The sequence below is a fragment of the Zeus faber genome (genome assembly GCF_960531495.2).
Source record: "Zeus faber genome assembly, chromosome: 2".
Taxonomy (NCBI): Eukaryota; Metazoa; Chordata; class Actinopteri; order Zeiformes; family Zeidae; genus Zeus; species Zeus faber.
In genome coordinates this window covers 14,699,231-14,722,885 of record NC_137189.1, presented here as the reverse complement: position 1 = coordinate 14,722,885, position 23,655 = coordinate 14,699,231, and the positions used below count along the sequence as shown (strand labels likewise).

Sequence of the window (23,655 nt, the reverse complement as noted above, 5' to 3'; positions counted from 1 at the left end):
AGTATATGCATGGGGGGGGCAGTTACCTGACACTGCATCAGCGCCCTCTGCAGCTCCTCTCTCCAGTCCTCCAGCGTGGCACCCAGCCGGTCCCAGCGCGAGTTCACCTCCTTGAGCGCGTCCCGCAGCTCCCAGGCTTCCTCCGAGTCCCACGCCTCCTCCGGGTGGCGCTCCACCTGCAGGAAGTCGGCGCTGCTGAGGTTGATGGATAGGACCTCTGACTTGTGGCCGTCCATACCCTTCTGCAGTTCCTGAAGGAAGGGAGAGGTTTGATTGATTTTGGTTTCAGTTATCCTTGTTGCTGTTCTCTGTATGTTTTCATAGCCAGACTCCGTATTTTAAGGTCTAGATTGAGTTCTATGAGTGCTTTTTTAAAAAATAAATATAAATACAGTCTCTGGGTTTTATGTTTATTTATATTATTATAAGCCATCCTGTGTTATTGTCCTTTACCTGACTGCACAGACATATTTTCTTAACAAGGACATAAAGGGATCAAATTTATTTTAATTGACTCTCTATATTTACTTCACGTCAAAATCTTAAGATATGAGACTTTTTTTTTCTACCCCTATCAATTTCTCACCCAAGTACATTTTTATATACTAGTCATTTGTTGTGGATTTGTGCATTGTTGTACAGAAAGTTAGCATGAAAAAAGCCTACAAGTCTGAAAAAACATAGCCAAATATACAAAAATAGAAATATAATAGAAATTAACAAATATATAAAAATACACATATTTTATATAAGAATAAATGTGATTTCATGAACAGGATAAATTGCATAATAGATGGGGCTAAGTGGCAGTATGTTTGTGGGTATAAAATATAAATAAAGATGAAAGTCTGTACGAGATAATATAATGTATGTGACAAATAAACCTCTTCAAATGGTATGGGTATGGATAACAATGGATGAGTAGCTATGAATTATAACTATGTTATTGCTGTGGTGCAGTGTTATTACAATATATTTCCCAAGTTGTGTCTGTGTGAGAATCAATCGCAAACCTGAGCTACTCGCTACAAACACAGTATGTGAAACTAAATAACTGCTGTCAAATAGAGTACTGCAATAAAAACACCACTGCCCCTGTTGACGGATCAGTAGTGGAAGTGAAAGCTGCAGGCTCCAGGTGCTAAACAGCCTGGTGATGGATGTACTGTAGGTTACACCACCCACCCCCCAAATATTTCAGAAGGGTATATTTTTAGAACCCTGGCTTCACCACAAGCCTCAGGTATATTTGTTTGTGGAGGAATGTGTGTGATTGTAGGGTACGCGGGAAGAGTTATTTATACGTATACCGTATTTCCTCAAATAGTGAGGAAATAGTGGGGACTTTTATTTATCTCAACTGCAGAGGGACCCAGGCTTTTATTGGAAGCAGGCTTATATTATAGGCAGGCTTTTATATCTAAAACCAAACCAACTCCCTTTGGATTTTAAAATCAAACTTCCGTCTGGGTGCCATGCTCCTCAAAATAAATCTAAAATAAAAACACACTTTATATTTTAATAGAATGCTATTAAAAGCTAAATAAATGCTATTATTTGTCATTTCTCAGCACTAGCATATATTTTTTTGTTGGAGACGCGGGAACGGCTGGGACGCACAGAGGTCCCGAGATCACTCTCTCTGCATTACGCAATCCACTGTCATGATCCGAGGTGGAATGTCCCTGGGTTTAAAATGTTTGTTTCATGCAACTAGAAACTAACGAAAACAAATAGATATGAAATAAAAACACAGGAAAACCAGCACGGGAACCGCCGGCGCACCGCTGTCTGGAGGAGAAAAACTCCACTCCAGTTCACTGAGTTAGCGTTTAACACGATGAGTAATCCAGAAAATCAAAGTGTTGAAAATAGCATGATCATATTGTTGAATTTATCAAGTTAAAGCGGTGGAAATGTACATTATGCTTAACTGGAATGCACACAAATAAACCTCTTGAATCTTGAATTATATAACAGGCACCGGGAGTTTATCTATCCTTGGTTTTTTCCCCTGGTCTGTATTTGAGGCAGGCCTTTATTTGTTGCTTCATTTAGATGCTTCCTCCCGCCAGCGCAGAATTGTGAGGAATGTCGCTCTGGAGGGATGTAAAAGTCGCAAGAATTGCTATATGACTGTTCAGAGTGAGGTCACAGACCTGTATCTGATTTAGGACCACATATGAAAGTGGCCCAAATCAGAATTGAAAAGATCAGATTCCATGTGATTTGTGCTGTTCACACTGATATGAAAAAAACAGATCAATCACACATGAGCAAATAAAATCTGATCTGGGCCACTTTTGCTTACAGTGTGAATGTAACCTTAAAGGCCTGTTTTTTTCTTTTGAGTAACAGTTTATATTTGAGGAAATACGGTATATTTGAATAATTGTGTGGCTGTAATGTTAATATAGTTATTTATTTATTTGGCTGTAAATTCACACAAGTCACCTTAAAATACGCGCACACACGCACCTTGAGCTTGCGGATCCTCTGCTGGATGGTGTGTATGTCGGTGCTGAGTTCCAGGCCCCGCAGGCGTCCGAGCTCGGCCTCGCAGCGTCCCAGCCAGGCTCTCATGGTCTGCAGTGCTGAGATCAGCTGCTGCCACCGTTGCTGGTTCTGCTGCTGCCGGAGCCGCTCGCTCAGGGACTGAGCCTGGATCAGCTCCCAGCGCTCGATCACTCGAACCCCTGGAGGGGGCATACCATATAACAATACAATCAATGCTAACTTATGTCATGATGTGTTTGCGTCTTTTTTCAATCTGTGTGGAGTTGCGACTGACCCGCGCTCTGAGAGTCGGTACTGATGGGATTAGTGAGACCGGGCACGTCCTCCTCTTCCTCTGTCAGCTCTTCCCCCACTCTCTTCACCGCATCGATGCTGCCACGGCATTCGCCCATCAGACGCATCTGGAATAACCACAATACAACCAGCTTTACTTTCTTTCATGTTCATTTGAGTGGCAGTGATATCAAAATATTAATTTAAAAATGTTGTAAGTGTAAAATAACAAAAAACAACACAATGAATTTCATCAATATTGAAAAATACTGATAAAAAATGCAATATAAAAAATATATAAATACAACAATAAACAAAGCAAAAAAAACAAAAAAAAAAACAAGACAAGAACAGTGATATATAGTAAACCTAGAAATAGAAGCGTTGTTATATTCATCAAATATAATTATGCCAGGTATCCTAACACACATAGTGACTCACGTAGCCCATGTATGTGGAGTCCAGTTCGGGGCTGGATCCATTGGTCAGGGCCTCCCGCTGCTGGATTTGGAAGTGACCCGAGTCCAGAGCCTGGTCCATCTGCCTCAGGTGGGCCTCCAGCTGGCCTGGCTCACCTGGATGGAGAACATAAGAGGAAAACCTGAAGGGAAGTACTGCAACAATAACAGCTGAAGTAAGCTTTCCACACAAACATGCAATTGCTATAAATTAATACTTCAGCATGCACTTGAATAGTAGAAATGTTAGGAAAAGTGACACATTAATGAAGCATATCGCTGTAATAATAAAAAAATGAAATGTGTTTTAAACATAGTTAATATTTGGAATGAGAGAAAAAAAAACCAGGAAGCATGATGCAGCAAACTGGCTGGAATGTGATGGTGGAGATTAGCGTGAGGTTAAATGGAGCTGTGGATTCTGGAGTGGAGGTGACCTTTAGTACATAAATGGTGGGACATGCAATCTGCTAATAAGGCACAAAACTCTGTTAATAAATTAACAATAATATACAGACACATGCCATGATAGCATGCTAAGGCCAGTAGTCCTGGCGTTCCAATGCCACCAGGGGGCGCTGTTTCCTACCAGAGGAGGACCTCAGTGTGTTCTCGGTCAGTTTAATATAGGCCTCTGGGCTCTCAGGGATAACTACATCTGGGAAGAGACACGCCACACCCTGCTTACTAAAGTGTACCATACTGTACTATTAAGATAATACATTTAGTAATAACATAGAAATCATTCATACCTATTCAACCATTGTTATATATATATATGTGTGTACAGAATATATATGTACAGAATATGATTCATATTTATACATAGCCATACTAACAGCCATACCGATATTTACCCCCTACTTACCATAGCCTTTTAACTTAATTTACCCTTTGTTTAGAATCAAAATTTGTATTTGTAAATGTGTATTTGTATAAGTATATGTAGGTATATTGTTAAGCTTTTTATGACAATTGCACAGCAATTCACCAATTCTTACCACAACAAATTCCTTGTACATGAAAATGTACTTGGCCAAATTAACAGATTCTATTCGGACTACAATTCTGAACACTAAATATACAATATCTGTAATTGTGTGGGATTTTTATTTCATGAACCTGGATTTTTCACATTTCAAAAACGATGATTTAAATATCCTTTTAACTCTTTGAAGTTTCTGATCGCTCCAAAACTGTCATCCAGGAGTGTTATTTTAAATGGTTTCTGACCTGACAGCTCGGTGGCTGCAGTCCCCAGATACTCGTCCTCTCGCTCCTCGCCTCGGCCCCGGCTCCTACTTGCCCCCGGGCCCCGGCCTCCGGTGCTCTCCAGGTCCCGGCTCAGGTCGTAGTCGTGGTCCCACTCCAAGGGGATGGAATCGACGCTGGCCGGTGTATCCCGGCCTGAGCGGTCTGCCGCCCGCAGGAGGGCGGCGGCAGTGGTGGCTGAGCCTGGGCGTCCGGTGCTGCGTGGCAACGAGGGGTCGCCCCACTGGAGCTCCGACAGGTCCCCGCCGCCCTCCTCCATGTCCAGCTCCCTGTCGGAGCCGTCCAGCTCATCGTCAGCCAGCTGGGGAGAGGAAAATGAGGGAAAGAAAGAAAGAAAGAAAGACAGAAAGAAAGTATTCAAAATTTCAGATTGGTGGTTCTCAACATGGGGTACACGGACCACCCAGGAGTCCTTCGGGAGGCAAAATTGAAATTAAGATTAAAAGTTAAATCAATTTTAAACAATAATGATTTTTCTTTAAATCCTAGTTTCACTGTTTTCTCCCTAACGACACCAATCAGCCACAACATTAAAACCACCTGCCAAATATTGTGTAGGTCCCCTTCATGCGGCCAAAACAGCTCTGACCCACCTAACAACGTTTAGGGAGGTGGTACATGTAACATCCCCATAAATGCCAGGATCCAAGGTTTCCCTGCAGATAATTTCTCAGAGCATCACACTGCCTCTGCCGGCTTTCTTTCTTCCCATATTTGAGCCATCGCTTCCCCAGGTAAACGATGTACACACATCCGGTCATGATCCACCTTCTTAGAAGAAGAAGAATCTTTAATTGTCACATGACACACCACACTACAACACAACACAACACACGCTACAACACACACACCTTGGACCTGGTTCCAAGTGCCCATCGCTGGTCAGACAATGGCAGAGCACGGTGCCAACAGCCGGGAATCAAACCCAGGACCTTCTTGCTGTGAGGCAGCAGTGCTTCCAGCAGTGGACAGGGGTCAACATTGGCACTCTGACCAGTGTGTGGCTACACAGCCCCATCACAGCAAGCTGCGATGCACTGTGTTCTGACACTTTTCTATCATAGCAGCATTAACTTTTTCACTACTTTGTGCTACAGTAGCTCTTCTGTGGGATCAGACCAGACGAGCTAGACTCCACCCCCCATCCGCATCAATGAGCCTTGGGCACTCATCACTCTGTCGCTGGTTCACCAGTTGTCCTTCCTTGGACCACTTTTGGTAGGTACTAACCACTGCATACCAGGAACACCCCAGACCTACCGTTTTGGAGATGCTCTGACCCAGTCCTCTAGTCATCAGAATTTGGCCCTTGTCAAAGCTACTCAGATCCTTATGCTTGCCAGCTTCCAACACATCAACTTCAAGAACAGACTGTTCACTTGCTGCCTAATATATCCCACCTCTTGACAGGTGTCATTGGTACAAGATGAGCAATGTTATTCACTTCACCTTTCAGTGGTTTTAGTGTTGTGGCTGATCGGTGTATAGTATAAACAGCCATCTGTGGCTGTTGTATGCGGCCATACTGCTCCTGGCCTTTGCGGCTAAAGAATATGCTAATGCAATGTGTCCTTTTTGTGGTGCACTTTATGTTTATATATTTGGAGTTTTCCTTCATTTATTTTTGTCTATTTGTGTTTTTGTGTGTTTCTATATGTGTGTATATTATCTCCTCCTTTCACCTGAATTTCCACCAGGGGATCAATAAATTGTTAAATACTTTTAGATGTTTTAATTAATCAATTCAATTAATTGATATTGGTTCTTTATCAGAAGTTGGTGGCAATTTTACTTTAGAGTGGAAATCAGTAAGATTATTTTGTATTGTATAATTTTGAAAAGTGACCAAGAAAACACCCCCCAAATCAAAGGATCAGAAGAAGGCAAACCTTTGAGAAACAAATGTGACGTCGTAAAGCAAAGTCCAGGATATCCCCGAATGTTGGGGAGAAAAAGTGCAGTTTCCAGTGGCATTCTGGGACGTTTAGTGTAATTCACTCAACACAGATGTTCTCATGAATTTCCACTTTTGAATTTCCACAATGTCCAAACATATTTGGACATTGTGGTCACAGCATTGAATGATTATGTAGTAATATTGGATTTTATGTTTACACCTACAGCAAATATGGCATACGCAGATGTCCCCATTCCCCTTAAATGATAAGAACCCAAATAAACATGTGTGTGCACTCACGGGCAGGCGTGTGAGCTTCTTGTAGTATCTGTCGACACGGCCGAACACTTCCTGGCAGTAGCGCTGCAGCTCCTCCAGCTCCTCCTCGATGACGGCAGCGTCCAGCGGCTCGCTCTTCTCGATCAGAGCCTCGCCCTGACGGAAAACCATCTCTATCTTCCCTGAGTTCAGACAGATCTCCTGCTGGAATGCCTGCAACCAAACACAGCACAACGGAATGTAACAGAATACTCGACAACTCTGCAATACAGTATTAACCATTTGAGAGGATAGATTCATTGATATTGTTTTTTTTCCATTGCGTTTGATTGAAGTAATCTCTGCTGCTCTATGTTCGCTTCATTTGAAATGCTAGGTTCAGTTGTGGATAACATGTGTAATCCTGACAGTTCCCGAGCCGTCCAGTTTTACCCTGAGCTGCTTGATCTTGGCCTGGACATCGCACTCGGAGAAGTGCTCTATGTTAGTGAGCTGCAGGTCCATCTCGGTCAGCCACACTAGGATGCTGTCCCTGGCCGTCTCAAACTCCTCCCGCTGGCTGATGAAATGCTGTTGAAGAGAGGGAGAGTCACAAAATTACCTTTTGTACGTATTTTTAAGTTTAAAGATCATCAAAATAATACAAATAATTTTGTATAAGGTGACTTAAACTGAGGGAGAGGTGACACAGTGTCGTTAATTATTCCCAAGACAAGTAAAACGTGGTAATTATCTTAATTAGAGGAAAGCGAAAAAACAGGTTTAACCGGATATAAACTTTGGCGTAGTCACACCCAGTGGTGGAAAGTAACAAAGTACAAGTACTGTACTTAAGTACAGTAGTTTTTAAAAGTATCTGCATTTAACGCAACACTATTCAACCTTTTTTTGGGGTATGAAAATGTGGAAAAGTGCGTTACGCTTTCAGTCATTACATCACTTCCTTGATGTTTGGCTCCGGTAATTAAGGTTTATCTTGCCTGGTAAAATTTATGTTAAAATAAATAAATTATAATCTTGCCGGTCAAAATGTCCAGTAATAATGCTCATACAAAACGTAGCCGCTCCACTTCCTTGATGGCACGGATGAGACGGGCCAGTGCGCCCTGCACCCGCACCTGACTTTCATTGCGCCACGGTGTTTGTTTCCCCCTCTGACTCACACGTGCGAGCTGATCTACCAGGCCGAACGCATCTGGTACCTAAACCGGTAGCAGGGGGCCGATCCCCGCATCCTCTCTCCCCGCGGCTCCGGGGGAGCCATGGACTGCGTGCTCTCTGAAGCGACAAAGTCTGTGCAAGGGGCGCTGTCACCTGAGATACGTTATATTTGCATTTGTAACATAGACTGTTATTGAAATGTGACTGATAAGGGTCAAATCTGTCAGGTAAAATAAATAATTTTAGTTTTATGACAGTGGTGTAAAAGTACAATTGCACTTAGAAACTGGAGCGGTGCCGAATCCCCAAATATCAAAAGTTACATAGTGCTACTTTAAATATATTCACTTTTGGAGAGTTTCCACTTTAACTCCACGAAGCAAATATTTAGTTTTTACGTAGTGCTTAATGCCATATAATAAGCTTTAGATTAAACTTCAAATGATATCAGGAAAGACTTTTAAGGTACATTTAAGAGCAAGTACTCAAATAGTTTTAATTAAGTAGGAATATCAAAGTGGTACAGTACTTCCACTTTCACTAGAGCCATTTTGTACTTTCCCGTACCTTGAGCCTGCGCAGGATGGACGCTACCCTCTTCTGCAGGTTGTCCCAGCGGCGGTTCCCATCATGCACCATTTCTCGGAGGCGGCACGACGAGTCGGTGCGGTTCTCTCGCGCTAGGCGGCGGTACTGCTTGTTGATCAGCTCCAGCTGGGTCAGGCACTCCTGCACCTGGCGCTGGAATGCCTAAAAATCCCAAAATGTATATTCCATTATTTATAGTTATGACTTCACAGTTCACAAATAAGACTCAATGACCCATAATGATGAGCTATTTATCAATAAATCCTGAAACTGTTTTATAATGGTATTAAGGCTGGCTCATATCAACAAAATCAAATTTCGAAATATTTTTGAACCGATACCTCAATATTGATCATTTGACAATATAGATCTTACAGACTATTGGTGGTTTCATAACAACAAGAACAGTCTATTATATTACAATAAGGCCAAAAACAGACGATATCTAGTCTCATATCACAATATCGATATTATATTGATATCCCCTGCCCTAATGGTATTATTATATTATCTCAAATTAGTTAAAAATATCAATCGTTTTTTTAAAATTCCATTAAAAATGCAATTTGTCATGAAGAGCCTCACTTCACTAGAAAAACAAACAAACTATTAAACGGTCTTCTAGACAACTCTCTCTTTAAAAGTCGGAATTTGAAAGACACGCACCTCAAACTTCTTGAGCTCCTCCTTAGCGATGGTGTAGAGCACTCCAGAGGAGTTGGGCAGAGCCGCCGTCCGCTCTGAGGCCTTTAGCCACTCCTCAAACCTGGAGTAGTCTTCTAGGAACTTCTGCCACAGCCGCCAGGTCTCCTCAATCCTACCCAGAAAACAAGAGAGGAGCGATATTGGGTCATAGCACATTTCACTGCTACAAAATAAACAAATTGTTGTAACACGAATGTTTTCTTTTCCTTTTTATTTTATTTACAAAAATGATGTGTCTGAAGAACTTTGAAACATGGGATAAAAGTCAGTATCACTATAAGCAGTAGCAACAGTAGTGGAATTTAGGCACGTAATAATATTGTATAATGGAATTTTCCTCTCTATGAACACACAGTACCAATTTTATTAGATTACATATTCATGCAAACTTGCACAATTTCCTATTTTTCCTTTTTTATTTTTATTGTTTTCTTGTTTATCATCAGGTTTATTGTATGCACAGAGGTTTATTATTTATTGTTATATTAGGTTTATTGTGTATTGCCAATGCTTTATTGGACTTGTTTATTGTTTATTGTTGACTTGTGCATTTTTTATTGTTAATTTCTAGGTTTATTATTCATTGTTTATTATTAAGGTAGTTATTAAGGTAACTTTAGGTTTATTTCTATATTGCCATTTAATCTAGTATTAAGTTAATGTTTAGGTTCATTGCATATTGCCATTTTTAGGGGTCCAGCCCTTTTGTTTTTGTTTGGATTCTTATTCTCCTAGCCATTATCACCAGTCAAAGTGCCTGGCACTCTGGTGCTCGTTGAACCCACGGACACAAATGAATGACATTTTATTTGGGGCAGTCCACATAGGCTGTGGTCCAAGTTTGATGCACATCGGACTATATTTCTAGGAGGAGTTAATAAAAAGATATTTATCCGGACCCAATGTACTGGAAGTAGCGTTGTGACATCATCCAATTTGGTATATGGTCAGGGTATGGCTCTGGGGGGACTTTCAGATAGATTGTGGTACACGCTGCGCTGGAATCTGGACTGCATTGGTGTGTGTTGGTTGCGCCGTGCAAGATCTGCACTGGGTTGAGACTAAAGACATGTGGCATGTGATGCTGTGTTCCATGGGAACTCTGAAAACTGTAGTTCATGTCGGTAGGAAGTGATGCTGCATTTCACAGGAACTTGGAAAACTGTAATTTGCGTGTGTAGTCCCAAGGTCAATTATCTTTGCGGGGTTTGCAGTTTACGTTGTGTAGTAGTACGTTAGCTATTGTTTATTTCAGTTTTTTGGCTGGTTTTCACATTGGTGCAATTGCTGCAACTAACTGAACCAATTTTTTATTGTTATTACGCTATTATTATTGCCTATTTTTTCTACTGTGACAGCTATCTATCTATCCCTCATCCATCTATCCTTCACTCCATCTATACATCCATCCATCCAGTACAGTCTAATAGAGTACTGACTTGAGCCTCCTCTCCATTGACATGGCGCAGATGTTCCTCCAGCGCCGGTCCAGGCCTCTGGTGGCCTGTTGGATGGAGTCGCACTCCGTCTCCGTGGAGCAGGCGTCGCAGTCGTGGAGCAGAACCTCGCACAGGTTCAGCACCGATGCCACGCCCGTGCTGTGCTTCTCGATATCCCTCTGCAGGTCCTGGAGGAGATACGGAACCATAACAGTGAGCACAAGGACTTAGGGTGTTTACTCTGTTGAGGTACAACGCACTATTGATGAAGAATGTTTAGTAGTAAGGGATTGACAGTAAATGCTCCATTGAGGCCCACGAAAAGGACAATGATTTTAGCTTTATTAGTCAACTCAAGCAAGGTAATAAGAAAGTCCTTGCAAGAAGGAGTGACGCAGTAAACTCATTAAAGGATAGGCTTGCTATTTCTCAACCCACGTCTTGAAAGAAAATTTGGTTCCCATCATTAATAACTGTTCATAGCACATCACGGAACCCTTTACTATGGAGAAACTTACCACTCTGCTGCAACTTCTTACTGTGCTTAAATGTAATGGAACAAACTTTAAAGCCTTGTAAGAAAACCTTAAATCTAAAAAAGGAAGAATAGCAAACCTATCCAAAAAAATGTTGACAAAAAAACACAATAAATGTAGATGGATCTGGTGATAAAACGTGATCTGCTTGTGAAGTTTGACTGATCTGTGGCTGTTGGGGCATTCAGGGGCAGGGGGTGGGGGGTGGGGTGGGCTGGGTGGAGATGTGACTAAGTGTACGGTCCCTGAGGTCTGAGAATCCCTTCCTGATTTAGACCTCCCTCTTGGCAACAGGAAGCACACTGGAATTCAATCAATCAATTCAAAATGAAGGCAAGAAATGCAGACTTTTCTATGCATCTGTCATCTAGGCTTTTAGGATTGTTTTGACCCATTTGAAAATAGTATGTCATGCTTAGTCACTTTTTTGTTATTTAGGTTGATTGTGTATTGTACATAATACTTACTGGTGCATGTGTGTAATTTTTACCTTTAAATGCTGCTAATTATGTCATCATCTTAGCAATGAATTAGCAATTGTATGTATTTTCTTCATTTGAAAATGATTCAGCAACCTCAATTCATGTGAAGATTAGCTCATAAAATACTTAAAATAGCTTGTGAAACTTTAAACCTCTTTAACCAGTTTATAAAACCTCCGGGCCTGCATCTGCAATGTTTTTTTCCCCAATTTGCTTGCTTTCAAACTTGCTACAGTACAGTACGAAGGCTTAAGTGCCAAATATGTTTCCATTACAAAAAGCCAAGATCTATATATAGTTCAGAGAATCTAATTCGTCCACAATTCCCCACCTCGAGAGCAGGGACTAAAAACAATGTTCCAGGCAATTTTCGCAACACAAACAGAGCTGCTTGTTGCAGATTGGCCACATGGAATACATGTGAGAATCACCTCACAGATAAGCCTATCAAGTGCCATGTTTAAATAATCCGCTAACTTGTAAACACACATGTAAATATGACCTCTGAGGGCAGTTTCACGAACAGTGGTATTTAATTTGGATAGCAACACGGATACACAAATAGTACCACTGACATCTCAAGAGGTCCAGGCCCTGATAGACAACATTCAAACAAAGTGAGAAATTAGAATGTTTACGCAAAAATTGCCACGTATCTGGGAGAGCTAGACCAGACCACCAAAAGAACATTTTAAGAACGCCACAGAAAAAGACCACACAGAACAAGAAGTAAATAGAGGATTTCCATCAGCCATAGACATGCCCCCAGTGTCCCTGGCGCTCCACCTACCTGCTGCTGGTTGAGCTTCCTCTCGATCTCGTGGTCATCGCAGGAGTCGTACGCGATGGGTCTGGAAAGCTCTGTCTCGATGTGCGCCAGCCAGGAACGCAGGCTGCTCATGTTCTTATCCAGCTGCTGCACGGCGACCAGGGTCTCCCTCAGCTTTTTCACCCTGATGGAGAGAGACAAGAGAGATGATTGGTGGTGTTGGAGATCAAGTAAGTGCAAATACTGTATACTTTGAGTGTTTCATTTTTTTCTATAAACGAAGACAAATAAGTAAACAAACAAGTGTTTGGTACTTAATTTGATGAAAAGTTCAAAGGTCTATAGACAACATGGAAAACACCTTTGACCTGCAAAAATCCTTGATCTTTCCAAAACCCAAATCAAGGCAATCTGCATTTCGATGTCCAACAGACAGCAACGTCTAGCCTGGGAAGCATTCAGAGCCTCACTCTACTGAGCCAATGCAACTCTTGCCGTCGCTACATTAGAGATCTGAAGAACATAGCCGACCTAGATTGTAACACACACTAATTAGGGCCAAAGTTCAGAATGTGCTACTGAGAAGCATCTTGCAGGCCCGTGACACTCTAGACACATTGTGTTACTGCAGGACTGATGTTGCGTACGGTCAACATCCAAGCTATGCTATTATGTGACCGGGTTCCAAAAATCAAGCTGTTATTCCTAGATGCTGAGGAGTACACCTGTGTTACAGTATGCCTCCAAGCTTGCTTAGTCATTAAATCATTGTGTTTAATATGAGCTATTTAATGTGTTTAACTGATCAGATTCTATATGTTAAATGATTTGGGTGAAATAATTATATGAGGGTTTGTTAAAGGACATCTAGTACTAGTCAGGTGGGAGAGGTTTACTTGTGAGGTGTATTGGAGAAAGTCAATAAAGTATGCAACATTGATGATCATATAAATTTGCAGAATTTGCTAATGCAAGCACTAATTACATTTTCTGATGTGGCAAATATGCACAAAACCACAAAGCTGAAACATTTTTCAATCCTAAATGTTGCTGATCGGATGTTGTACATCAGAAACAGCACCCAAGCTTTACATCCTCTACTCTGCAGTAGTTAAATCACTTTCCTATTTGGGGAAGAAAACAATGTTAAAAATGTCTATGTTTAAAAGTCCAGCCTGAACAACACAAGTTTAATGCTCAAGAAAAAAAACGTTTTGAGTTTAAATATCCAAGATGGTCCTGCCTGTTGACGTCGCAGTCGCATTCCGGCAGATCTGACTCCTCGCTCTGGCAGCCCGCCATGTCATCTGCACCCAAATCCAAAACCATGGGGGTGAGGAATTTCCCAAAAAGTCAGCGTTAATCTCAGGGTCTTTCAGAGCTCCTTTCTCTTTCGTCCGAGAACTCCGAATGGGACTTTCTCTACAGGTTGTCTTTAGAGAGGGTGGGTGGCTTTGCATGAATGTCTGTTTGTAGGGTGGCACAAGTGTGACTCAAAGAAAAAAAAAGAAAAAGGGGACCCAAAACAGTGTGTGTGTGTGTGTGTGTGTGTGTGTGTGTGTGTGTGTGTGTGTGTGTGTGTGTGTGTGTGTGTGTGTGTGTGTGTGTGTCAGGAGTGCCTGAGAGTGACAAGTGCGGCTGTTTCTAAAAGCGGGACTTACAGTCAGAGGCATGTGGCATGGAGCTGGAATGTCACAGAGCAGACGTGTGCACGGTGTGAGCTCTGAATGAGCCACTGCAGCTGCAAGGTCGAAAGTACGGCAGAACTTTCCGATACAAAGAGCATTCCAGGAAAGTACAATCCAGGAAAACTTCCTCGAAAGTGATGAAAAAAAAAAGAAAAACCTTCCCGAGAACGTAGGAAAGAAAAGTCGCTTCAGAATAACCCAACATAATAAAATACAATTGCAAATCATACCAAACAACAACCCTCTTCAATTTTTGAAAACAATGGTCTCCTCGTCTTGAACCTCAGTTTGGCACAAATACCAGAAGACAGGACGTTGCAGCTGTTTTCGGGTGAGGTCACCCACTGCCCCCCCCCCTCTTCCCTCCCCCTTCCCTACTCCATTCCAGTCTCAGGGAGCAACAGCAGAGAGTGAGGGAAGGAGAGGAGGGGGTGAGAACGGAGCATTTGGGTTATGGTGAGTTCACCTCCCATTCAGCAAACTATAAAGTGGATTCTATTTGAAATTATATGGAAACAAAGTGAAAACACCACTCAAATGAGAAAAAAATAGTGTTTTTGTTAAACCATTTTAGCCACAAAAATGGCTTCATAATGAACTACCGAACAGACATTTCAAAATTTGTGATTTGTATCTATTGAAATGAATGGGACATTTTCTTAAATCCAAGTAAGAAAAGAAGCCACAGATGGAGTAGAAAAAAGAAAGGAATAAGGGACGCAGCATTTTTGTTGTTTGCTGCTTCAGTAGAGGAACGCCTCAGCTGCATTGTGTGGAAATTAGTTCTGCACAAGTTCCAAAGTTCCCGAGGTAACCATGGCAACAAGCCATGCCTAAACACGTCACAAACCCCATTCAAACCCCTGCTGCACTGGGACACTAAGCAATGCATTCTGGGACATGGTGGAGGGAGCGAATATGCAAAACGGATCTCATGATGAGGAAGTGATCTTGTGGATTCATCAAAGTGACTAAAAATATGACTTAAATATGAATAGGGCTTGTTTTTGCCTTTATAATGTAGTCTTGTGTAAAAACAAGATATAATATATAGAAAGAGTATATTTTGCCCCGCAATTAGTTAAGAAAACAAAATGTATGTTTATATCATACTTGGCCAATGAAGCCAGATTCCGATTCTGAAGTTCATATACAGTATGTTATAGATTATATGACCCAGGCCAGGGGCTCACCTGGCGGCGATGAGGTCCAGCAGGTGCTGCCAGCGCTCGCTGACCTTGCTGAGCTTGTGCTGGATCTCAGCGGCCTTGCTGTCCTGGCTGGCCTGGGCCAGACGCTCGCCCATCACCTGCAGCTGCTGCTTGTTCTCCTCGGCCACGCTGATCTCCTCCTGGTAGTCCTGAGGAGAACGAGGGGACACCAGGGAGGTTGGGAGTATAAAGAAATTAAGGCTTGAGGACTTCCACTGCAAAATGTATTTATGCAGTGTGAGCAAACCATTTTACCTATCGTTCAGCTAGCTCACCTAGCTAACATGCAGGGTGTGAACATGAAAAGCAAACAGGAGTGTATTGATAACGGATCATTTGAAAACTCCTCATTTTACTGTATTGATCACTGATCAGAGATCTGATGAAGTCAATGCAATTTGTGACGTAGCATGAAGTACTAATCTATGTCAGCATCCTCCCTGCACACGTTGTGCTGATTTCAACCAGCGGATGGCACTGCTGAGCAACACTTACTATCCGTAACACCAATTTGATCACATTTATACAGAAACGTTAATATTATGACCAGGATATATATATTTTTATAAATAAGTTGCTAAAAGAAATTCAGAAATATTAATTAATACACAATGACAAGACAGCCCAGATAAAATATGCTTGGATCTGACTTCGGCCCAGCGTAATAGTCAAGATCCAACTTCAACATTTGCTGTTTTCAGGCTTATTTATTCATGTGTGTGTGTGCAATTATCAACACGGCCACTAGAAGAATGGGATGATGTGGCCAAATTACCTTGCGCAGCTTGTCGATCATCTCCTCGATGCTGATGTCTCCATTCTGGGAGACCCTGCTTTCCATTTGGGTGAGCCAGTCGCAGAGCTCCTTGTTCTTCTCATTGAACACTGCCCACTCGTTCAGCTTCTCACTCACCTGCTGCTTCCGCAGGGAAATCTGGTGTGGGAGGGGAGTGAAGGTAGAAAGGAACAGAGATAGAGAGAGAGTGAATGAACAAGGTCCCGGAATTCCTAGCCTTCCCAAAACTAGGTTAAGAATATTAAGAATGTTTCCTCTCACATGACGGTGTTGTTAAAACAACAGGCCATTGTAATATGCCATGTGCCATCAGAGCTAGTGTTAAGAAAATCAATAAACCGAATCAAACCTGTTCAATTCATCAACTTTTGGTCTTTGAAGCCAATACAACATGTTTTTTTAGAACACACGTTGTCAGGCAAGGATGTACTTCATTGAATTATTTTCCAACCTTAGGCAGTGAAATGCAGTTTGTAACAGAGAAAGTGGAGAGAGTGGACATCTCCCAAAAAACAAAGTCATGTGTGTGTGAAGGGAATTATTGTTGTTAATTTAACAGATGAAGGATATATAATAAGATAGATGCATGCATAATGCATAAAAAGTACAATATGTTTTATATTGTGTCTACCTGGTGGCAGATCTCCTCCCACTGGCTCTGCAGCAGCCGGAGGCGCTCCCGCAGCACAGTGAGGTCGTCAGCGCTGACCACACCCTCCAGGGAGTCCCTCAGCAGGAACAAGGACGTGAGGTCGCTGGTCCAGCTGTCGACGCTGCCCTCCAGCTCCTGCAACCACATGACAAGGAATACCACGTAAAGGATGTGGAGAGACATAATCCACGTCATTTTCTCCCGACAATAGATTTGGGGGAGTTGTATATATATATACTTAAGTAACCCCAGACAAGTAAGTGCTCAAGCTAAACTTGTCGTTACATCCTTCCTCAATTGGAAATGATGAGTCAATAAGAAGATAAAACCAGCTACACCAGACATTCAGCAACCCTTTATAATCACAGAAAGACATAACAAAAACCACTAACAACCAAAAATATCCTCAGAATATCCACAGAAAATCCTTCGTAGAATAAGGTGATAATAACCTTGCATGTCCTCCTCCGCCTCCGTCACTCTGACGACTGCACTGTGGTGTAATGATTTGTGTTCCCGAAGAATCTCTTTATTACGCCACGCGCAAACGCACAAAAGCAAATCCCCCCCCAACACACACACACACACACACACACACACACACACACACACACACACACACACACACACACACACGCGCACACATATATAAATACACAGTCCCTAAGGCAGATTCTGTGGCTCTCTTTCTGCATATCATACATACTCATGCTCTCTCTGTCTCTCTCTCTCTCTCTCTCTCCACCCATCCTCCTCTCACCAGCTGATGCTGCTAGAGGACAGAGGCCAACTATAGAGGCAGCAATAATTTCTCCATGCCCCCCCTTTCCTCCCCTCTCCCAGGGGAGAGGCATCATGGTGCCATGTGATGCATAAAACATGTCTACAAGCAAGATGAACGGCCTTGATCAGAGCCAACATAGAACCCCTCCCGCCCCCCCCACACACATAAATCAGCAATAATTATGTAGGAATAATTATGCTACAAGAAAATTATTTACACATTAGTATAAAGCTGCAAAGGAACGCCTGAGAAAAAATGGTGAATTCCTGATTTAAGAGAGGAAAGTTTTTTTAACCTCTACGTAAAAATTATGATGTTGTTTTGTTATATTGTTAACACACATAAAAATGATATGAAACATAATAACACAAGTTCTGGAAGATCCTACATTGTGGGTCTGTATATATCATAATATGATATATAGAGACACACAATGTAGGATCTATAGATATATTATGTATATACAGTATATATTATATACTGTATATACATAATACATGTATAAAGTGAGAGAGATAGCGAGAGAGAGGGCGTACAGTACGCGCTGTATAAATTAGAGAAAGACAGATGGACATACAGTGATCATTACGTCCACGTATTAAGAGAACACTCCCTCGCACCTTGCAGCGAATCTGCTCAGAGTGCAGCTCCTCGTGGTGGTCGGGCAGTGGCACGGACAGCTTCTTCTTGAAGGCCCTCAGCTTTTCCAGCGACGCGTCGATGCCTTTCTCACAGCGCTCCCAGTTCTACACACAGACATAAACACAATAATTAACTATACAATACACACAAACACATATACTGTACATAATCTCAATTAAAACCTGCAAAATCTACCCGAACCTCAACAATTAGCAGAAGGTGTGATAACAGGGGTCTACGTCCCTTTCCTCAGAAAGACTGAAGCCAAGTCAGCTTGTGAACCTCCCTGGCAACAGTGTGAGGCAGCGTGATGCAGCAGAAAAATGCTGACAAACACAGAACTAGCACCACAACAGGGATCCAAGATATTTTTAGAGCCAAATAAACACCATGATTGATATGGTGAATGAATGAATAAATACTCAAACAAGCAAGAACTCAAGCAAGAAATGACATTTTAGAGGATGAGAATACCCACTCAGTGCCAGGAGCAACTCTCTAAGCACTAAGACGGCAGGATGTTGGGACTAGGAAGGAGAGAGAGAATGTGAGAAAAAGAGGAGTGAAAGAGACTAGGAAAGATAGATAGACGGAAAAAGCGAACTATATAGCTCTCCCCTTTCAGTAAAATCTACCTTGCTGTGTCCACGTCATTGCAGTCGGCTGCACTGTGCAGCCAGTGTGTGTGTGTGTGTGTGTGTGTGTGTGTGGCAGTCCTGAAATAACCATCTTCATCTTTGTGTATTTGTGCTCATTTTCCTTGGTGGAAGTTTCTAAACACACAGAGTGCTTATTGTTGCACAGGGCAACTGAGCAACAGTTATTGTCAGGCATGATTTATATCAATGTTGCCCAAAAGCCAAAGGATTATTATGAGAATATATTCTTTCATATTGCCCAGCTCTAGTATAAAGGATTAAGTCCTCTTGATTTCCCAAAGTGACACAAGGGGCCAAGGATAAGGACTCAACTGGAACAAACTAACCCACCAGCAACACCACCGACCAACTAGTGCTTAACCTCCCATACTCAATAAATATAGTCAATATATATAGATTACATCAATAATACATTTCCCATTTCTACTGACCTTCAGCAAGGCGTGCAGCTCCCTCTTCTGCTGGTCCAGGCGGTGGTGGGCGTGGCGCCACCTTTCCTGTGTCTCCATCAGCTCCGTCTGCAGCGCCGACTCCGCCCGGGCGTCGGCCGACAGCAACAGGCTCCGCCCGGCCTCCACCACCAGGATGTAGCTGCCCTGCTGCCGCTGGAGTACACGCTCCCTCAGCTGGAGGAGCGGAGACACGGCGCGGGGATATAGGGGACGCAGGTTAACTAATGGGAGCTACGGTTGGCGGTACGGGGAGGGACGTTTTTTGAGAAAGGGAGGGTGGGGTTGGAGGTTAGGTCAATTTTAAGAGCTCAGTTAAGGTCTGAAAGTAAGCAAAGCTGTCATTTTATTGGTATTTGGGGTATCTTAGTGAACCTTGCAAGCAAATCATTAGCTAGGTCAGTGATTCTCCACCTTTTCCTTTTTTAAGTAGGCCACCATTCGGTAATACACAAAAAATGTTATATACTGTAAGTTACTGACAATATTGTTAAGTTCAAACCAACCTGGATCTGGTCCAGCATGGTTCTGGCCTGCTGCAGGGCCACCGGCTCCCCCGGCTGATGCACGTCCGGGTCACGGCTCACTTCTTGCAGCCACCGCCGCAGCTTCTCCGCCATCTCCCGGTAGCTCTGCCACTGGCGGACCAGGCTGTCGATGATGCCCCGGCGCTGCTGGGTCCGCCGCACCACGCCCTGCCACTGGTTACTGAGCAGCGCCAGCTTCAGGCTGAAGTCCTCTCTGGTGGAGGAACAGGGGAAAATGGATGTTCTCCGGATTAGAAAAACATTAAAGTTTAATTTAGGCCAAACCTTAAATGAGAAGGTGGGGGGGTGTCACATTTTTTTTTATAATGGTTCACTGGAGAAGTTGGACCTTGGAAGTAAGCAGGGAAGTTTTTGAACATTTTGATAAGTTTTATTTTGGCTCTTTAATTTATAGATGGAAACGTCAAGCTTTTACAATAGTCTTGGGAAGTAGAGTTCCTTTTAAATCATGTGTGGCAGTGTAAACTGGCAGTGAGACTTAATGTTTCCACCTGTCGTTCACTTGTCCCTGATCCAGCATGTTGTGGCCGTCACTGATGATAGAGTAGAGGATCTGCTGCCTGCTGAACATCTCTGCCTGGAACAACTGCACACACACACACACACACACACACACACACACACACACACACACACACACACACACACACACACACACACACACACACACACACACACACACACACACACACACATAGAGTAAGTCCTCTATGATATATGAACATTTTCCCAAATTTTAAACTATATACACACACATCCTCTGACCTCGTGGTCTCTCTGTTGCTCTAGCAGATTGGCGTAGTTGCCGGAGATTTCGGCGGCCAGCTTCTGCTCCGTCTGGGACAAGAAGTACATCCAGGCCTCGCACTTCTGGAGGAAGCCCTGGTGCTGGAGCAGCACCGCTTGCAACTTACTGCAGGGGGGGGGACAGATGGAGCATGATGGAACACCAATCACCATCTTCTCTTCTAGTCTTCTGAATCATCTCTTTCTGTCAGTTTTCCGGGAGAGACCATGTTTCCAAACAGAAATGAAAGGCCTGAATACCTGAATCTCTCAGTGAGGTGAGCAGTGTGGGCCGCCCACTCTCTGTTGAGACCCTGCAGGCGCTTGATGTCTCCGTCGCTGAGGGGAAGCCTGTAGGCCGACTCGCTGAGGCGCTCCATGTCTGGAGACAGGCTGCTCAGCTTCAGCAGGTGGACCTGGAAACACAAAAACAGGCTTTTTATATGATGGTTCATACTGTACTGGGTGTTCTTCTTCCACATTGGTGCAGGTAGAACATCATTTCATTCCAAATGTGCTGTCAGAGAATCTTTTGATACCTTGAGTTTCTCCATTCGCTCCTGGATGACGGCGAGCTTGGAGGATCCGAGGGGTTCGGCCTCCTTCAGCACCTCCTCGGCTTCTGCGGCCTCGCGGCTCAACGCGTCCAGCTGCTCTGTGAACCCGCCGCAGTCCTGAGCTCCACACTGGAGTGAGAGAACACACACGTTTTGTAATTTTTACACAAGGACCATACATTTATACACACAGAGGATCTGAGGTGGAAAAATTCCAGGTTCAGAAAGTTAAAAGTCCCGCCATATTAATATTATATTATATTTTTGCTACAGCCATGCACTGATCAGCTGATTTCACTCATCAGTTGGACTTCTGGGCTGATTGTAAAACAAAATCTACTTGCTTGACTCTAAACCCTGAGGTGGAATTTTACTTTTTGAATCTGGATTTTCCACCTCTGCATAGGGATCCCACAATGTCTGGACAAATGAGGTGTTTCCATAAACAAAAGATCCCAGTGCATGTGTCACTGGAATAATAAAAAATATTAATGAATGTACTATTACCTAATTAATTGAATCTATGATGAAAAAATAGGGTTGCCAAAAGCAGACATTTCTTTATTTTAAACTGGCAAAAAGAGTACCCGCCCACACACTACCACACTAGCAAATTAAGCCTTTTCTGTCATCCTATCGCCTCTAAATCAAGGGCTCAAAAACTAAAAGATAAAAGTGAAAGACAAAAAAGGCAAATGTGGGGTTGCACATAATGCCACAAATAAAAGCATCACATCATCACAAGGCCCAGAATTCCTTGCAACGGCCCTGCCAACATGGTATATTGAGGGTTAATATGATTAAAAGAAAAATGCTGTAACAACATGTATAGTATTTCTCATTTATTTATAACCATTTGAATTGAGAATAACCCAACCTGCAACACGTCCTGCTGCCTGTGGAGGGCGTGCTCCAGCGCCGCCAGCCGGTGTGTGAGTGACAGGTGGTCAGACTGCAGCGCAGCCATGGAGGAGGCATCGACCTGGCTCTTCAGCTGCTCCGCCATTGCCTGCAGCTGCTGCAAGGCCTGCTGTGCTGAGGCCTGCTCCCCCAGACAGTCCTGCAGGGACAGCGTTGTCACATTGTTACAGAAAGGTTCTAAAATTATGTGATACCCCAATATCATTCAATTCCATCATTTCAAATTTTTAATTGGTTTCAAAATTGTAATATCGATACTTTGTTTGGAATGTTTTTGAAATGTTCAAATGGTATCCTTAAAAGTTGGTAACAATTCCCATTACGTAATCAAACATCAGTTTAACAGATACAGAATCGTATCGTGAACCACATCGTCAATATCGTATGTTTTTTTAAGCCGAAATTGGTGATTTGATCTAGCTTCAAACTATGAGACTGAGCTCTTAAAATGATAGATAGGTGGATAGATGGATAGATAGATGGATAGATGGATGGATAGATGGATGGATAGATGATAGATGGATAGATGGATAGATAAATAGTCCCATCAAAAACAATAACAAAAAGTCACATGGAGTAAAGCAATAGAATATAAATATAGAAGAATCAGCCACAAGCAATAAACCAGCCAACAATCAATTAAAAAACAAAAAGAATTGGCTAAATAAAATAAACCTAAAATAAACAGAGAAATGTGAAAATTGACAATCAGGCCATCAACAGCAATCCTAAAAATAAAAAATAACCAATAGTTATTTTTCCGAGAATCCTAGAATCACCGCTGACCATCGCCATCCGACTTAACGTTAATGCTATCTGATTCCTAAACTATGGGTCAGGCAAACGGTCATCATAACAGAACGTGTGTTAATGCGTCAAAGAAACGAGTGGCGTTAAAACAAATTTGCGTTAGCATGTTAACTTTGACAGCCCAACATATAATATTGTTATATCTGATCTATCAATGTCTCCTGCACTTACGTTGCAGTCCTTTATCCAGGCACTGCTCTCCTCTTCCATGATGTCCCTGCAGGTGGCGCTCCTGAGCAGGCGGTGGGCCCTCTCCTCCTGCCTCTGGACGGCCGTCACACAGTGGCCGTGCAGCGCTCTGTAGCTCTCCCACAGCGTCTGCAGAGCCTTGCAGCTCCTCAGCTGCTCCGAGATCTGCTCCAGTAAAGCGTTCCACCTGAGGTGAACGAGAAGATGGAGTACCATCATATTTACAGGTTGACCTCATGCCATTACCTAAGCTTTGAATAGCATTTAGGTTCACAGCACTGATTACTTTTAGACTCACAGTACTTTTAAGTATACAGAGTTTTTCCTCATGAGAAGTTTGGTTAATTATTTTCCTGGTTAAACCCACCGGACATTGACGTCTCGCAGTGCCCGGTTGAGCGTTTCAGCCACGGACGGGTGGCACTCAGTCAGCAGCTGGTGTGTGACGGAGCCAAACTTCCTTAGGCTGCTCTCCTGCTTGTCCATCTCCTCCTGGAGGCTCTAACACACAAACAAGCAGGCAGGATACACTTAAGAATCAGCATTTTCACAATAAATGGTTTATTCTGGATAGAAATACAATTTTA

General features: G+C 42.7%; 1 protein-coding gene across 1 annotated transcript in view; it reads right to left on the bottom strand.

The window, feature by feature from the left end:
- Positions 1 to 23,655, bottom strand: part of syne1a (spectrin repeat containing, nuclear envelope 1a) — a gene marked incomplete at its 5' end in the record, with an annotated part of 153,831 nt that overhangs the window by 6,302 nt on the left and 123,874 nt on the right. Inside the window, 25 exons of the mRNA XM_080023003.1 lie at positions 27 to 251; positions 2,479 to 2,696; positions 2,792 to 2,918; positions 3,232 to 3,365; positions 3,838 to 3,906; positions 4,482 to 4,821; positions 6,718 to 6,909; positions 7,129 to 7,266; positions 8,425 to 8,607; positions 9,112 to 9,262; positions 10,590 to 10,777; positions 12,398 to 12,560; positions 15,258 to 15,424; positions 16,051 to 16,209; positions 16,703 to 16,858; positions 18,128 to 18,253; positions 19,240 to 19,434; positions 19,764 to 19,998; positions 20,297 to 20,391; positions 20,571 to 20,718; positions 20,853 to 21,007; positions 21,131 to 21,277; positions 22,026 to 22,208; positions 23,051 to 23,255; positions 23,436 to 23,569. Coding sequence (XP_079879129.1) covers positions 27 to 251; positions 2,479 to 2,696; positions 2,792 to 2,918; positions 3,232 to 3,365; positions 3,838 to 3,906; positions 4,482 to 4,821; positions 6,718 to 6,909; positions 7,129 to 7,266; positions 8,425 to 8,607; positions 9,112 to 9,262; positions 10,590 to 10,777; positions 12,398 to 12,560; positions 15,258 to 15,424; positions 16,051 to 16,209; positions 16,703 to 16,858; positions 18,128 to 18,253; positions 19,240 to 19,434; positions 19,764 to 19,998; positions 20,297 to 20,391; positions 20,571 to 20,718; positions 20,853 to 21,007; positions 21,131 to 21,277; positions 22,026 to 22,208; positions 23,051 to 23,255; positions 23,436 to 23,569 — 4,233 coding nt within the window. The remainder of the gene's footprint in view (positions 1 to 26; positions 252 to 2,478; positions 2,697 to 2,791; positions 2,919 to 3,231; positions 3,366 to 3,837; positions 3,907 to 4,481; positions 4,822 to 6,717; positions 6,910 to 7,128; positions 7,267 to 8,424; positions 8,608 to 9,111; positions 9,263 to 10,589; positions 10,778 to 12,397; positions 12,561 to 15,257; positions 15,425 to 16,050; positions 16,210 to 16,702; positions 16,859 to 18,127; positions 18,254 to 19,239; positions 19,435 to 19,763; positions 19,999 to 20,296; positions 20,392 to 20,570; positions 20,719 to 20,852; positions 21,008 to 21,130; positions 21,278 to 22,025; positions 22,209 to 23,050; positions 23,256 to 23,435; positions 23,570 to 23,655) is intronic.